The 16,313-nt window shown below is 48.2% G+C and overlaps 1 protein-coding gene across 2 annotated transcripts in view; it reads left to right on the forward strand.

The window, feature by feature from the left end:
- Nucleotides 1–16,313, forward strand: part of DPF2 (double PHD fingers 2) — a 34,923-nt gene that overhangs the window by 892 nt on the left and 17,718 nt on the right. For both annotated transcript variants that reach the window (XM_069739219.1, XM_069739220.1), the window contains exons 2-6: nt 2,552–2,712; nt 4,144–4,251; nt 5,913–6,073; nt 6,799–6,891; nt 15,755–15,833. In XM_069739219.1, the coding sequence (XP_069595320.1) occupies nt 2,552–2,712; nt 4,144–4,251; nt 5,913–6,073; nt 6,799–6,891; nt 15,755–15,833 (602 nt within the window). The remainder of the gene's footprint in view (nt 1–2,551; nt 2,713–4,143; nt 4,252–5,912; nt 6,074–6,798; nt 6,892–15,754; nt 15,834–16,313) is intronic.

Below are 16,313 nucleotides of genomic sequence, written 5' to 3' on the forward strand. Positions count from 1 at the left end.
GTGCGGAGGGGACTGAGGAGGGAGCAGCAGGAGGTGCGGAGGGGACTGAGGAGGGAGCAGCAGGAGGTGCGGAAGGAGCAGCAGGAGGTGCGGAGGGGACTGAGGAGGGAGCAGCAGGAGGTGCGGAGGGGACTGAGGAGGGAGCAGCAGGAGGTGCGGAGGGGACGGCGGCTGTGCGGGACACGGCGAGGGGAGGCGGCCTCCGGGCACAGCTGCTGCAGCACCGCCACGGCTGCCTGTATAGTGTGTGTATGTACACACACACACACACACACACCTGCCATGTATACCCCGTGTATGGACACACACTGCGTTGTGCATCTGCAGCAGCTCCTGGGTTAAGAAGTGTGTGTGTATAGATTATATATATATATATATATATATATATATATATATATATATATATATATATATATATATATATATATCTCATTCTAGTGTATATCTCGCACACACACTCAGTAGCGCTGCACACTTCCATGCATCCCGTCCTCCTTTGTGCTGCGTCACTGCCTCTGTCCTCTTCATTGTTCTCCCGGATCTATTCATCCTGTATCTTCCATGGGGCACAGCGCACCTGCTGCGGGTTCACACTTCTTTCCTTACTTTTTTCTCCCCCCTCCGTCTTGATGACGCGTCGAGGTTGAATCTGACGCTCCGGATTCACATAGACACGTTCTCTTCACGAGTGTCGGGTGCTCCACTAGAGATTGCCGCAGCTCCTCCTGAATTATATGGGTTGTCACATCACACCTGTCCCCCCCCCTCTGCGCCAACAATTTCTGCGCAGCTGGAAAAATGGCTTTAAAACAGCTAACAGTGCCAGGTTTTTTGACATAATTCCCGAGTTGCAAAAACATTTTTCACCTTTTCAAACCTTTTTACTCCACGTTCTTGGCTTAATAGCTTTGATGAATTGGTGTCCTGGTGTTACTTATTTGTTTTTCCTCATTACAGCATTAATTGTGCATGTTACATGTTATGTTTTACTATAAACCTATTACATTGTGCTTTGAGGGTGACCGCTGCATGTACGTGGTTAAACAGCGCTGTTCAGCGCTTTGGTCCATCAGCTGTGGGGGGCACGCTCCGCGCCGGAGCCCGCTCCATACACCTGTCAGGGAGAGGTTTATAAAGAAGCCTTTTCTTTTATGCTTGTATATTCTATAAGTGCATCTTATTGAGCACTGATCGATTATACAGGTCGTTTAGTTCTCGTTTATCGGGCCAATGAACAAGTTTCCTATTATTCTCTGTCGATCATCCACACTTCTGAATGGAGTGTGCAGGTGTCAGCGTTTTAGAGTCCTTACAGTTGTCAGTTCTGCTGACTTTTTACTTATAGTGCTATCTGGGTCTTAGGATATTTTTTTCCAGCAGATAGTTGTTACCTACCTGCCTGCTTTACCCTGTGGCGATCTGTTCCGGCTCAGGTGGCGATTCTCCTGCTTCCTTTGACATCACGTCAAGATAACGGTTCAACCTCCTCTGCTGTGGTCTGCCGTTGAGACATCACTGGTAACATGTTGATTGACAGCTTGGTCCCCGCTGTGTTGGGTTGATCTGTCAATGACCGTAGTGATACTGATGTGTTGCCGTGACGTCACAGGAAACAGGAGTGGTTCTGTGATACTGTGTTGGGAGAGATCGTCGTACGGCAGAATAGGTAAGTAGTTGGCAACTATCGGTCCGTTAGGTTGTGGACCCACAGCGACCTCCCCTAAGTTCCAGATAAGCTTCTTAAAAGTTCACCACTACTATAAAAATTGAACTTAATAGGCTCAGTGAAGTGAAAAAATAAGGCACCGCCCTTCTGCACTGTACATCAACATTTTGGGTAGGGATGTGACTACTGCAGCTAATCAGTGGCCACTGGCTGCAGGCTTCACAGTCCATCCGAACTAGAAGAAACTGTTAGTAAGCAGTGAGGTAACAGAATTGATCATGTCTTTTCAACATCCATGAAGTATTAGAAGACTTTGGCTGTTTTTTTTTTCAGTTATTCAGTCTTATAATCCCTTTCTCCTCCACTACTTTGCTCCTGACTTGACATTGTAGACTGCTGCTTTGTGTACACTCACTAATGCTGCCATCTCTCTCTGTGCAGTCATCCATCTGTAATGCTTTTTGTCACGTGCTCTTGTATTGATCAGCATGTGATCTAGGCCTCCGAGCAAGGTTACTCCTGGTTTTTATTGCTCAGTCGGGGAAAGCACCACATACTTTGTTTGGCATTTCCAGGGTGCAAACGTAGCTGTCAATCTCGCCACATTAGGATCTCTTGTAGATACTTAAATTAAAGGGGTTCATTTCTCATCGAAAATCGAATGTCTATCATTAGTCTGATCTGTAAAAGCATTTTTTTTTTTTGTTTTGGAAAATGCTCTCTTCATGCAGAACACTTTACAGTTACAATCTTCTGCTCTTCTTGGTTCAGCTTTTTCGTCTAGAGCTTTACATTGTGCATTTCAGTTTTGGGGCATCATTAAAGTGTGACTGTACCAGGCACTGCTGACTTATTATATTCAATATCTTTCTTTGGTTTGCCTAGGATCGGGGAGCAGTACTATAAAGATGCCATGGAGCAGTGCCACAATTACAACGCTCGCTTATGTGCAGAGCGCAGCGTTCGGATGCCATTCTTGGATTCCCAGACGGGTGTAGCTCAGAGCAATTGTTATATATGGATGGAGAAGAGACACCGGGGCCCAGGTATGACGCCATTATATTGTACTGTAAGTCATTGGCTAAGGTTAGTTAGGCTGGCATCCCACAGTGCAAGATCTGCCCGAAACCGAAGCCAATCTCCTCTGCTGCCTCCAGAGAATGCATGAGATTGTGATAACTGTGAGTCGTTAGTGCAATCATCGCTCAACTATGCAGTAACACATGCAGTAATGCAGCTTGTGATTACCACTTTACCTTCTCAACATGCACATACAGTACAAACAGACAGATAGTAGGGGAGAAGATGGCTGCAGAATCCAGCTTACGGTACTTAGGGTACCGTCACACTAAAACGACGCTGCAGCGATACGACAACACAGACAGCTCTCCAGCGACCAACGATCCCGAAGTCGGCAGGGCCGCGCTTAGTAACCCGATGTTTACCCTGGTTACCAGCGTAAACGTAAAAAAAAAACACACTACATACTTACATTCCTGTCGCGTCCCTCGGCGCTGTGCTTCTCTGCACTGACAGTGAGCGCCGGAAAGCACAAGGACCCGTTGAAGTGCTCTATAGCACGAAACGGCCGTAGTCCGTTCGCTGTTCACTTTCCTCCCTGCCGATGTTTTAATATATGTCCGAATAAAACTGTGACCACCGTACCTGGGGTAAGTGCGCTTCTTTTTTCTTGTGCTTTTGCATGATATATATATATAATTTTTTTTTCTCCATAGTTACAAATATCTGAGCAAGATGACTGCAATAAAAAATGTTCACCGCTCAACCAAATTTTGAAAGAAAAATACAACAACCAGAAATAATCTTGGCGAAGTATAAGGGCCCTGAAAATTGATGGACACCTCCTCTAGCAGACACCATTGTGTGCTAGTGGATCCAGTGAGCTCATAGCATAATTATAAATTGGTACATGGGTAAAATTGCGTTTCAGAGAAAAACATATAGCCTCCGGGGAGCAAGTCGTACTTTTGATTAGTCATACAACCTGGTCGTTGGCGGCTTCTCCCTGCCCGCTAACAGAGACTGGGAAGCCTCTGCCTATATGCACACGTAGGCAGAGGCTTTTATGTCTAGTCACTCGTGTGGCTCGGTCCCCAGTAACTATTAAATGTATATTTGTTCGTTTTTTTTTTCACTGAAACGCCGCAGTGTTTGAAAGACAAACGTATATGGCTGATGCACGCTGCCTATGGCTTAGGCAACATGTAAGAGCTGACAGGTTCCCATTAACACCTTGATTAGGGGCACATCACATTGCCATAGCTTTCCCTTTCCGGTTTTCTGGACTCAATTTTACCGGACATAATTTAAAATGAATCACAATCTACAGAAGTTTTTGATGCATCTGATGATATATTATCTGAGCTAAGTAACTAGTTGAATTGGCTATTTGTCTTACTCAGAGTTTATTATTTATGTATAATCTTTTTCTGTTACTTTTTTTTTTTTTCTTCTAGGCTCAGCACCAGGACAGCTGTATACATATCCATCTCGCCGCTGGCGCAAAAAGAGGAGGTCGCACCCTCCTGAAGACCCTAGGCTTTCTTTTCCCACTCTCAAGCCAGGTATTTTTTATCCCCCTCAATAATAGTTTCCCACCCTGCTTTAGGCTCTGTGCACACGATGCGGATTTTGCTTTGGGTCCGCAGCAGTTTCCCATGAGTTTACAGTACAATGTAAACCTATGGGAAACCGAAAACGCTGTGCACATGCTGCGAAAAAAAAACTTGCGGAAACGCAGCGGTTTACATTCCGCAGCATGTCAATTCTTTGTGCGGAATCCGCAGCGGTTTTATACCTGCTCCATAATAGAAAACCGCAGGTGTAAAACCGCAGTGGAATCCGCACAAAAACCGTGGTAAATCCGCAGAAAAAACGTGATGTTTTTGCCCTGCGGATTTATCAAATCCGCTGCGGAAAAATCCGCAGTGGACCATTCTACGTGTGCACATACCCTTAGGCTGGGGCTACATGGTAACATGTCACATGAAGCAATCAAAAATCACGTGAGAAAAACATTTATGAAACTTGTCTCCGACTTGCTGGAGCGTGACTATTTTAAAGCTGTGATTTTTTTTTTTTTTTTTTTTGTTAAAAAAATAAATAAAAGCTAAGTCTCGTGTGCATTGCAGTCCGTGGCAAGTGAGTCACGACTTGTGACCAACTGTGTTGCTGCTGTGGGAAGTAGCAGGTCGCAATGCGACTTCATAGGTAATTATTAGATGCAATGTCACACTGACTTGAGTGTCGCGTGGTATGTTGCCGTGTAGCCTTGGCCTTGTGTGAATATTGGTTAAAGGGCTTGTCCAGGGGTGCCATTTCTGATGTGGAAGTGAGCGGCACCAAACTTGTATGTGTGGTCTATACACAAGCCTGACAATTTAGTTTTTAAATTGGCAGAGACAAAATTTATCTGCATTAAAGGTGCATACACAAGGAACTGTGTAGAAGGAGTTTGATCTTCCATAAACTGAGTTTGCAAATTTAATTTTCCCTTTTTTTTTTTTTTTTTTTTTAATTCTATAGACATGATGAACCACATAGTAACACTAGTGCATCTCTTTAAAGGGAACATGTCACTTGAAAAAATGCTATTAACCTGCAGATATGGTGTTAATCTGCAGGTTAGTAGCGTTGTGAATCCTGAACCTTCCCAGCACATAGACCCATTCTGCCGGGAGAAAATTAACTTTATTCCTCCATAGCGTTCCGGCTTTAGTCATAAGCGAGTTTCTGGAACAGGTTGTCATCGCTCTGTGTATAGAGTGGTGGCTGTAACCGTGCTCCCGGCACTGACTGATAGCCAGCCCTAATACTGAGCTGCTGTCAGTCACATGGGGTCTCCGTTACAGCTGCCAGTCTCTATACACAGAGCAGTAAATGAAACCCGAATGCTGCAGTTGGGGGATAAAGTTAATTTTCTTTCAGCACACTGGGTCTAAGCACAGGGCAGGTTTACGCTATTAACCTGCAGATTAACCCAATATCTGCAGGTTAATAGTTGTTTTTTTTTTTTTCAGGTGACAGAAGAATATCGCATGGCTATATATGATTGAAATGGTAAAGACCTGTATGACTCATGGGTCGCGGATTATTCTAATTATTGTTGGGGTACAAAGGTGCATCCAAATAGACAAGCGGTATAATTATATTACAAGACCACAATATATATATTGCATTATTATTATTATTTATTTATTTATTTTTTTTATTTCCCGGGTTCTAGATCCTGAGCAGCTTTTGAAGAAAGAAGGCTTTACGCCACAAGATGGCAGCAGCTTAGAAGCTCTTCTGAGATCGGACCCTGTTGAGAAGAGAATTATTCCTGACCCTCGCGATGACGACAGCCTCACAGAATTCCCTCCTGTTGCCAGCCGAGCACGGAAGGTACAGGCCTACAAAGGGAGGCAGCATTACATAGCGAGCGGCGTTATCACGGTAAAGTCAGGGAGGTGACGGTGACGTTTGGAGGCGCAAGATGCATTATAATACCAATGTCTATGAGCAGTCCTCTTAACTTGTCTGTGATTAATATGTTAGGATTTCATTACTGATTATTCCTAATACATATAGCTTAAATTAAATACACTTCCTTTAGTTATACTTTTTTACTAATTTGTGGTTAGTCCGTCATGTAAATCTACAAGTGTCTTGCATCTACATCGGTCTGCTGATCACTCGGGTTGAGGCTCCATAAACTTTCAGATGGCCACATGTTGCCCCTGCATGGGTAGCTCTGTACACTGGATAATTGGGAGGGATCCTCTATTTGTGACATGCATTTGCTAAAGCCCCTTGCAACTAAACCTACCATACTATGTAAATCTTTTTATTTAAATTCCATGAGCGCTCTGTATTGCATGAGCGCTTTATAAAACGCCTTGAGAAATCACATGTCTATTTTAGGAAGTCTTTTTTTCAGTACACATCACATGAGACCTTGCATCATGGGGGGAGCATAGCTGTGGTATGTAGCCTGAAGTAATGCACATAAGCAGGATTTCAATTGTATGCAGCAGCTTGTGACATTTTAGCTTATAAGTTGGAAATACGTACCTAGTAGCTGAACTATGCATGGACTCCATTGTTCCGTTTTTGTATTAATCCCCTAGCGTATCTTGGACCCAGACGATTTTTTAGATGACCTGGATGATGAGGATTATGAAGAAGATACGCCGAAAAGACGTGGAAAGGGCAAAGCGAAGGTGAAAAAATAGCATTGTGTGTTTGGCTTTTATCTAAAGAATTGTCCTTTTTCTTTTGCAAGAAGAGATTATGTACACAACAATCTTATATACAGCAATTATATAGATTGTTGTATCTTTTTTTTTAATAAAGTCTTGCAGCAGAGACCTTGTGAGTAAGAAGCTGCAGAGATGGAGACTGAACACAAACTTTTTATCCCAAGTCTCCAGTGTTGAACACAAGGAGAAGCTTTGCCCTAAACTAAAGGCTCATTCGGATGTCTGTGCAAAACTGTCTTAAGGTACCGTCACACTAGACGATATCGCTAGCGATCCGTGACGTTGCAGCGTCCTGGCTAGCGATATCGTCCAGTGTGACAGGCAGCAGCGATCAGGCCCCTGCTGTGCTGTTGCTGGTCGGGGAACAAAGTCCAGAACTTTGTTTCGTCGCTGGACTCCCCGTAGACATCGCTGAATCGGCGTGTGTGACACCGATTCAGCGATGTCTTCACTGGTAACCAGGGTAAACATCGGGTTACTAAGCGCAGGGCCGCGCTTAGTAACCCGATGTTTACCCTGGTTACCATCGTTAAAGTAAAAAAAACAACCGCTACATACTTACCTACCGCTGTCTGTCCTCGGCGCTCTGCTTCTCTGGTCTGGCTGTGAGCACAGCGGCCGGAAAGCAGAGCGGTGACGTCACCGCTCTGCTTTCCGGCTGCCCGGCGATCACAGCCAGACCAGAGAAGCAGAGCGCCGAGGACAGACAGCGGTAGGTAAGTATGTAGCGTTTGTTTTTTTACTTTTAGGATGGTAACCAGGGTAAACATCGGGTTACTAAGCGCGGCCCTGCGCTTAGTAACCCGATGTTTACCCTGGTTACCGGGGACCTCGGGATCGTTGGTCGCTGGAGAGCTGTCTGTGTGACAGCTCTCCAGCGACCAAACAGCGACGCTGCAGCGATCCGGATCGTTGTCTGTATCGCTGCAGCGTCGCTTAGTGTGACGGTACCTTTAGATTTGTCCGCTAATGCACCAACTGGCTGGAATTTCTCCCAACCTGAGCGTGACACCCTTACAGAAATACATGAAGCTGTCATGCATGGGTCTGGAGACCCGCAGCCAGGTTGTGCATTGGTGGTCTGTGTTCAGAATGAGCCTTTAGGCTATGTGCACACGTTCAGAAAATTTTCGCTTTTTTCCCCAATAAAAACATGAAAAAAACTGCATAGATTAAGCATCCTATTATTAGAATTCATTCCGCATTTTTTTGTGCACATCGCGGGGATTCCGCGCACATAGGAATGCATTGATCGCTTACTTTCCGCATGTGGTTATGTCCACCATGCAGGAAGTAAGCAGATCATGTGCGGATGGTACCCAGGGTGGAGGAGAGGAGACTCTCCTCCAGGCCCTGGGAACCAAATAATTGTTAAAAAAAAGAATTAAAATAAAAAATCATGATATTCTCACCTTCCGGCATCCCCGGCAGTCTTCCTGCTCTTCGCGATGCTCGCGTTCCCAATAATGCCTAGCGGCAATGACCCCAGATGACGTAGGGGGTCTCGCGAGACCGCTACATCATCACAGGTCATTGCCTCAAAGCATTATTGGGAAAGCGAGGAGCGTGAAGACTCCGGGGACGCCGGAAGGTGAGAATATCATGGTTTTTTTATTTCTCTATCGCCTTTCATTGGGGGACACAGGAACCATGGGTGTATGCTGCTGCCACTAGGAGGCTGACACTATGCAAATAAAAAAGTTAGCTCCTCCTCTGCAGTGTACACCCTACCGACAGGAAGTAGGATATTCAGTTTAGCTTAGTGTCAGTAGGAGGTGGACACGGGTCTTTCATTAGACCCTTATCTACCTCAATGTGCGTCGTTTCCTTTCAGGTTTTTCCGGAGGGATACAGGGTGAACAGTCACACCTGTAGTCCCACTATGCGGACTATGAGTACGGTGTGTACTGCCACCCCGTATCCTCATAGATCCCTCACCAGGACCAAGATCCTAGCACACAAGCGTGCTTAGAAGTCCGGTCCTGGCTCCGTCCCCCACCCACTCGCCCACCAGAGCCTGTCGGTCGGAGGAGACGAGGACGTCCATCAGCTCCGTGGACGTCTCATTCCTTCCAGGTTAGTACCGGCGGGGGATGTTTAGGTGAGTATTTTCCCTCCCCACCCTGTGGCTTCCCTGGATCCAAAAAAGGGGGTTCCTATTTAAGGGGTTTTCTGATGCGAATTGCATCTCTTTTCAGCCGCGCCACTTCCGTGGATGCGGCCTCCCTGTTCCGGCGCGGCTGCCTTTACGGAACACCGCGCCGCTTCTTGTCCGGGCACGCTATCTGCGTGGCCGTGCTCAGGGGGGGACATTTCCGCCTCGGGTCCTGCAGGCTTCCCAGCCTCAGCGCGGCCCTCAGTGGCTCCCCTGCTCCGGCCGCTGTATGCGGCCGTTCATTTCTTTTCAGCGCGGCCGCCGCATCGCTAATCGGGCCCCCTGCAGCTGTGTCCCTCTGGCCGCTTGCAGCGCCGCGCATCCTCCCTCAGCGTGGTGGCTTACCAGCCGCCGCATCGCTTCGGCCCTCTGCGGCTTCCCTGCTCCGGCCGCTGTATGCGGCCGTTCATTTCTTTTCAGCGCGGCCGCCGCATCGCTAATCGGGCCCCCTGCAGCTGTGTCCCTCTGGCCGCTACTCCCGCCGCTGTAGGCGGCCGCTCACCTATCGCTTTCTGCGGCGCACTGTTCACCGCTGCGGCCCTTCCATGCCGGTCACCGATCGCTAATTTAGGCTCGGCTTCTGCCTGGGCCTACTTCCGGTGCCTGACTCCGCCCCCTTTCTTCTCTCATCGGGCGGGCTTTTCTCCCGCCCGACATTTTCACTGCGGCCCGCCTTCTCTCCGCCCACTGGCGCCATCTTGGGACTCCTTTACATGCACCTCTCCTCCATGACAGACATCCGTCGCCATCTCAGGAGCTCATACCGCAGTCACATCCGCAGATCGGTCCAATTTGCGGCAGGAGCCCATATCACCCTCCTGCCTAAAAGACGACTTCTTACCGGAGGCCCATCCTATCAAGCCGAACAGCGTCCTCCGGATCCCGTTTTTCGTCTACCGTGAGTAGCTCTGCTCTGCAGACTGACACTCCCCTCTGCCCCCACCCCCCCCCCCCCCCCTGCCCTCTATCCACTCGGGCGAAAAAGAGGGCCATTTTCGTCTTCCTACTCCTGCAGCAACCCGATTGTGGCCACCGCCCAGGATCCCCCGGCCGATCCGCCCGAGAGTGATTCCCCAATCCCAGGCTGGGCCTCCTCTCCGTCTCAATCGGTGGCCAATCTAACACGGGTGTCTCAACCCTGGTGTCCGTGCTGGATCGGTTACCCCTGCAGACCCCCACAGTAGCCACCGGGTCGCTGGAAGCTCCGTCCGAGCCCTCCAAGGCTAGCTGCAAAAGGTCCAGACAGGAATGCCAGTCTGAGTCCTCTTCTTGCTCCATCTCGACACTCGGTCCTCCTCTGCAGTCGGCGTCCTCCCGATCCTCCTCCCCTGAGTCAGACGAGGCTTTCTCTGATACGCCTTCGGAGGATAATTTGGGGCCGGATTCGAACCAAATCGCTAACATGAGGGATATGGTTCAAAGCCTCATTGGAGCGACCAATCAGACCTGTGGCATCAAAGATTCCTCTACGAAACCCGCAGATCAGGCGGTTTCGTTTAGACGGTCTAAGCTACCTCCCAAGGTATTTGCTCCTCATCCTGAATTCAAGGAGCTTCTGTCCAGAGAAAGAGCGAATTCGACCAGACGTTCTCAAAGAGACAAGCGTCTTGGAGTCTCATATTTCTTTCCTCCGGATCTCATTGCCAACCGGAATGAGAGGCGTTAGAGAACGACCTCTCCCCCTGTGGATCCGTCGGCTGCTAAACTTGCCACCAACACAGTCCTTAAGCTGTCCGGTGGGCGGCTCTGAAAGATTCCATCGATAGGATCATGGAATCCTTCGTGAAGTCGGCTTTCAAAGCTGCCGCATCATCCCAATGCCCAGCTTTGGCTTCCACTTGGGTTTCGAAGTCTGTATCCGAGGGGCTAAACAACTCTGTTGGGGCATTCAAGCTGGAGCTCCATCAGGTCGGCTGGCGGAACTTGCCTCCCAGATTTCTCACGCCGGGGAATAATTTGTTCCCTGGACGTCGCGTCTTCTGCCGCACAGGCGCCCAGTAATGTTGTTGCCAGCTGTCGCACTTTTTGGCTCAAGAGTCATCAAAGAAGTCCCTTACGAGCCTGCCTTTTCAGGGTTCACGTCCTTTCGGTTCCAAGCTGGACCAAATTTATTAAGGACGACACTGGCGGCACCAGTCCCCTTCTCCATACCTCGCCTACTTCCCCTTAGGCGGCTACTTCGGTCTTTTTGACCTTTTTCGTAGTTTCGCGGCATCAGATTCCTCTTCGCAACAGCAGAGGCCACTGGCACGTTAAATAGAAGAAGGTATTCTTCGACTCACTCTTTCCTGGCGTGCCTGCTACTCCTAAGGTGGATTCTCCATGTCCAGGACTGGAAGTTCCACCTAGGCATGACCCACGACTAGACCCCAGCCCGTTTCTCAGACTGGGCAACCGTCTCCTGTTCCTCAGGGACGTCTGGGTCTCCTCAGTAGAGGGCGCATGGGCCAGGGCACTTGTATCCTCTAGATACAAAATCTTCATTTCACGGTCCTGGGATCGTTTTCTTCAAATCCCAACCTCCAAGAGACCCCGCTCTAGTCCTGGGTTTCATTACAGCCATTGTTTCCCTCCTTAAATCTGGGGTAAACGTTCCCGTCCCAGAACAGGAACGGTTCATCGGTTCACAGGCTTCTCTTCGAATCTTTCTGTACTGACTGAGGACAGCAAGGTTCGTCCCAGTCCGGATCTCCATTTGCTGTACAGGAAGTTTAGTCGGAGACACTTCAGGATGATATTCCCTCGTTCAGTAATCACTTTCACGGAGGCTCAGGAATTTCGGTTTCAGGCTCCCGAAAGTCTATCCATCTTTCCCGACATTCTAACCGTTGCGGGTGGCTCGTCAACAGGAAGAAGTTCCGTCTTGTTCAGCGCCTCGTATCTCTGGGCATGTTCTTCGACACTTGTCGGACCAGAGTCTTCCTTCCCGAGGACAGGATATCCCTCCTTTGTCAGGAAGTTCGCTTGCTCCAGGGTTCTCGGCTCCCCTCCTTTCCGATGGGCCTTAAAGGCCCTAAGGAGGTTTGGTTGCAACATCGGAAGCAATTTTCCCTTCGCCCATTTCTTTCAAGACTTCTTCAGCAGGCTATTTTATCGCAGGGGACAGGTCTGTCTTCTCCCTGCATCGTCCGATCCGGCTTTCTCCCAGGTCAAATGGTTCCTCGACTGGTGGCCGAGGTCACTTCTCTTATCCCAGAGTAGATCCTTCACAGCATATCCTTCCTTCCAGTTCCCTGGCAGGTGGTGACGACGGACGCCAGTCCGCTCGCGGAGGCGCGGGGCTTTGTCTCCTGTTCTTTCAGGGTTGTTGGTCGGTGCAGGAGCCACCTTTGCCGATCAATGTCCTCGAGTCCCGGATCATCTTTCTGTCTTTCCTTCACTGGGTAAGGATTCTCAGCAGCCTGCCAATTCGAATCCAGACAGACAATGACACAGCAGTGGCATATGTCTACCACCAGGGGTGGACTCGGCGTTCGCTGGCCTCGGCCGAGATTCCAGGATCCTCCTTTGGACAGAGGCAACGGTCCTGGTGAGCTCCGCAGTGCATGTCCCCGGCGTGGACATTTAGGCCGCCGACTTCCTCGGCCGCGAGGGCCTCGCGGCAGGGGAATGGTACTTCAGGAGGTTTCCTATCGGATTGCTCTTCGAGGGGGGACTCCAGAGGTGGACCTCATGGCGTCCCCATTGAACAGGAGGTCCCTCGGGTCGGCCCAGGGTCCCGTGATCCTCTCACAGTGGTGTTGTCACTCTGGCCATTCCTCGGTCGCAGTTCGGGCTCCCCTATCGGTTCCCACGCCTTCCCTTGCTTTCCAAGCTGTCGAAAAAGATCAAGGCTGGATGGGTGCCGGTCATTCTGATCGTCCCGGATTGGCCCAGGAGGTCTTAGTTTGCAGACATCGCCAATCTTCTCGCGGACACCCCTGGTGTCTTCCAGGCGGACCCGATCTGGTGTCTCAGGGTCCGATCTGCCACCAGAATTATCGGTCGCTCAGTTTAACGGCGTGGCTGTGGACTCCACAGTTCTAAGAGCGTCCGGCCTTTCGGCCCAGATGAGTCACTCTATAATCCAGGCTGGGAAGCCTTTGTCTTCTTCCAGGATCTACTATCGTACCTGGAAGGCTTACTTTCGTTGATGCGAGTCCAACCGCTTTTCACCTATGTCCTTTTTCCCTGCCTTCCATTTGGTTTTCCTTCAGGCAGGGCTGGATTCGGGCTTCGCTCTTAGTTCCCTAAAGGACCAGGTTCCTGCGCTCTTCTTCCCTTTCAGAAGACGTTATCTTCTCAGCCACAGGTTAAGACCTCCCTTCAAGGAGTAGCCCACGCTGTCCCTCCGTACAGGGCCTCTGTGGATTCATGAGATTTAAAGGTTGGGTTGGTTGTGCTTAGGGGTTCCCCCCTTTGAGCCTCTCAGGGAGTTTTTCCCTGTCAGTTCTATCTCGGAAGGTGGCCTTTCTCAGGTCCATCTTTTTGATCGGCCGCGTTTTTGAGTTGGCGGCCATTTCTTGCCGACCTCCTTTCTTGATTTTAAACCAGGACAAGGTGGTCCCAGGCCTCTGCCTTCCTTCCTTTCTCGAGGTGGTTTTCATCTTTCCACCTCAACGAGGACATCGTTATACCTTTCCTTTTGTCCAGCTCCGATTCATCCTCTGGAGTGATCGTTGAACAGGCTGGGCCTCGTCAGGGCAGTGAGGATCTCCCTGGCTAGCACAGCCGCTTTCCGAAAGATGGATTCTCTTTTCGCCATCCCTGATGGCGTGCGTAGATGCCTGCCGACTTCCAAGGCGACTATTGCTCGCTCTATCAGAACGGCAATTTTGGAAGCTTTACCGGGTCAAGAACAAGAGTGCCCCCTCCTGAGATAAAGGCTCACTCTACCCGGGCAGTCGGCGCTTCCAGTGCGGTACGTCACAGGGTTATCGCTGACGGCTTTGCAAGCGGCACCTGGTCTTCCATCCACACGTTTCGCCGAACTACGGCGGACTCCAGCCTGGGCAGAAGGATCCTGCAGGCGGCAGTGGTGAGTCCTCGGACCTGATTGAAGTCTGTTTTTCCCACCCCAGGGACTGCTTTGGGACGTCCCATGGTTCCTGTGTCCCCCAATGAAAGGCGATAGAGAAAACAGGATTTTTGGTTGCTTACCGTAAAATCTGTTTCTCGGAGCCTTCATTGGGGGACACAGCACCCTCCCAAGTTGAACAGCTCTGTTTACTGTATACGTTTGAGTTCTTTGAACACTCTTCGAGTGTTTGAAACTGTTAATCTATGGAGCGCCGTGGAATTTGTTGGCGCTATGTAAATAAAGTTTATTATTATTATTATTATTCTTCCTCTTTTACACGTTGCTTCTCCTACTGCTTTCTCACTAAAGGTACCTTCACACATAACGATATTGTTAACGATATCGTTGCTATTTGTGACGTAGCAACGATATCGTTAATGAAATCGTTCTGTGTGACAGCGACCAACGATCAGGCCCCTGCTGGGAGATCGTTGGTCGCTGAATAAAGTCCAGAACTTTATTTCGTCGCTGGACTCCCCGCAGACATCGCTGGATCGGCGTGTGTGACACCGATCCAGCGATGTCTTCACTGGTAACCAGGGTAAACATCGGGTAACTAAGCGCAGGGCCGCGCTTAGTAACCCGATGTTTACCCTGGTTACCATGCTAAAAGTAAAAAAAACAAACACTACATACTTACCTACCGCTGTCTGTCCTCCAGCGCTGTGCTCTGCTCTCCTCCTGTACTGTCTGTGAGCCGGAAAGCAGAGCGGTGACGTCACCGCTGTGCTTTCCGGCTCACAGCCAGTACAGGAGGCGAGCAGAGAAGCAGAGCGCAGCGCTGGAGGACAGACGGCTGTAGGTAAGTATCTAGTGTTTGTTTTTTTTTTACTTTTAGCATGGTAACCAGGGTAAACATCGGGTTACTAAGCGCGGCCCTGCGCTTAGTTACCCGATGTTTACCCTGGTTACCGGCATCGTTGGTCGCTGGAGAGCGGTCTGTGTGACAGCTCTCCAGCGACCAAACAGCGACGCTGCAGCGATCCGGATCGTTGTCGGTATCGCTGCAGCGTCGCTTAATGTGAAGGGGCCTTAACTGAATATCCTACTTCCTGTCGGTAGGGTGTACACTGCAGAGGAGGAGCTAACTTTTTTATTTGCATAGTGTCAGCCTCCTAGTGGCAGCAGCATACACCCATGGTTCCTGTGTCCCCCAATGAAGGCTCCGAGAAACAGATTTTACGGTAAGCAACCAAAAATCCTGTTATTTTTAACATTGGGTCTTTTTACTATTGTTGCTGCATAGGCAGCATCAATAGTAAAAAGTTCGTCACACTTGTCAAACACTGTTTGACAAGTGTGACCAACCTGTCACAGTTTCGCTTGGAAAACGCTAGCATTCTTCAAGCTAATTACGCTTGGAAAACGCTAGTGTTTAGCCGGAAAACGCATGCCAATACCGCATGCGTTTTTCCCACTGCAGAGAGTTCCAGAATTTTTGAAATTAAAAAAAAAAATAAAAAAAAAAAAAATCTGGTATTAAAAAAGAGAAAATGGAAACTGAGTCTTGGTTATATCTTTTTATAATATAACTTGAAGGTTACATATAAGTATTAGGGGTGATTTTATGTCACGTTCTTACTGCAAGGAATTTTATCTTTCATTTCTAGGGAAAAGGTTTGGGCAGTGCCAGGAAAAAGCTTGATGCAGCAGCTCTTGATGAAAGGGATAAACCGTATGCCTGTGACAGTGAGTCAGATTTCCTGTGTGTTTTTTGTTTTGGTCTTTTGTTTTAATGACATATATATTTATATATATATATATATATATATATATATATATATATATATATATATATATATATATATATATATATATATATATATATATATATATATATATATATATATATATATATATATATATATAATTTTTTTTTTTTTTTTTTTTTTTTTTTTTATCCAGTCATGTTGTAGTTTTCTGTTTATAACCAAGGACTTTGATAAAAAATTTTTAAAAAGCAGGTTTTCCATGTACTTTGATTCTCTTGCACTATAAGTTTCCTAATGGTGATGTATTGGTTACATTAACATAAAAAAGAAAGACTTCTTAATAACATTGGGGGACACATACCCCCATGTATCCTAACATTAGATGGAGAGAGAAAAAAAATTGTTCTGTCTGGTTGGTAACATCTTCTCTTGTGACACTGGCTAGCTCAGACTTGGG

This window comes from Ranitomeya imitator, chromosome 9 (assembly GCF_032444005.1).
Source record: "Ranitomeya imitator isolate aRanImi1 chromosome 9, aRanImi1.pri, whole genome shotgun sequence".
Taxonomy (NCBI): Eukaryota; Metazoa; Chordata; class Amphibia; order Anura; family Dendrobatidae; genus Ranitomeya; species Ranitomeya imitator.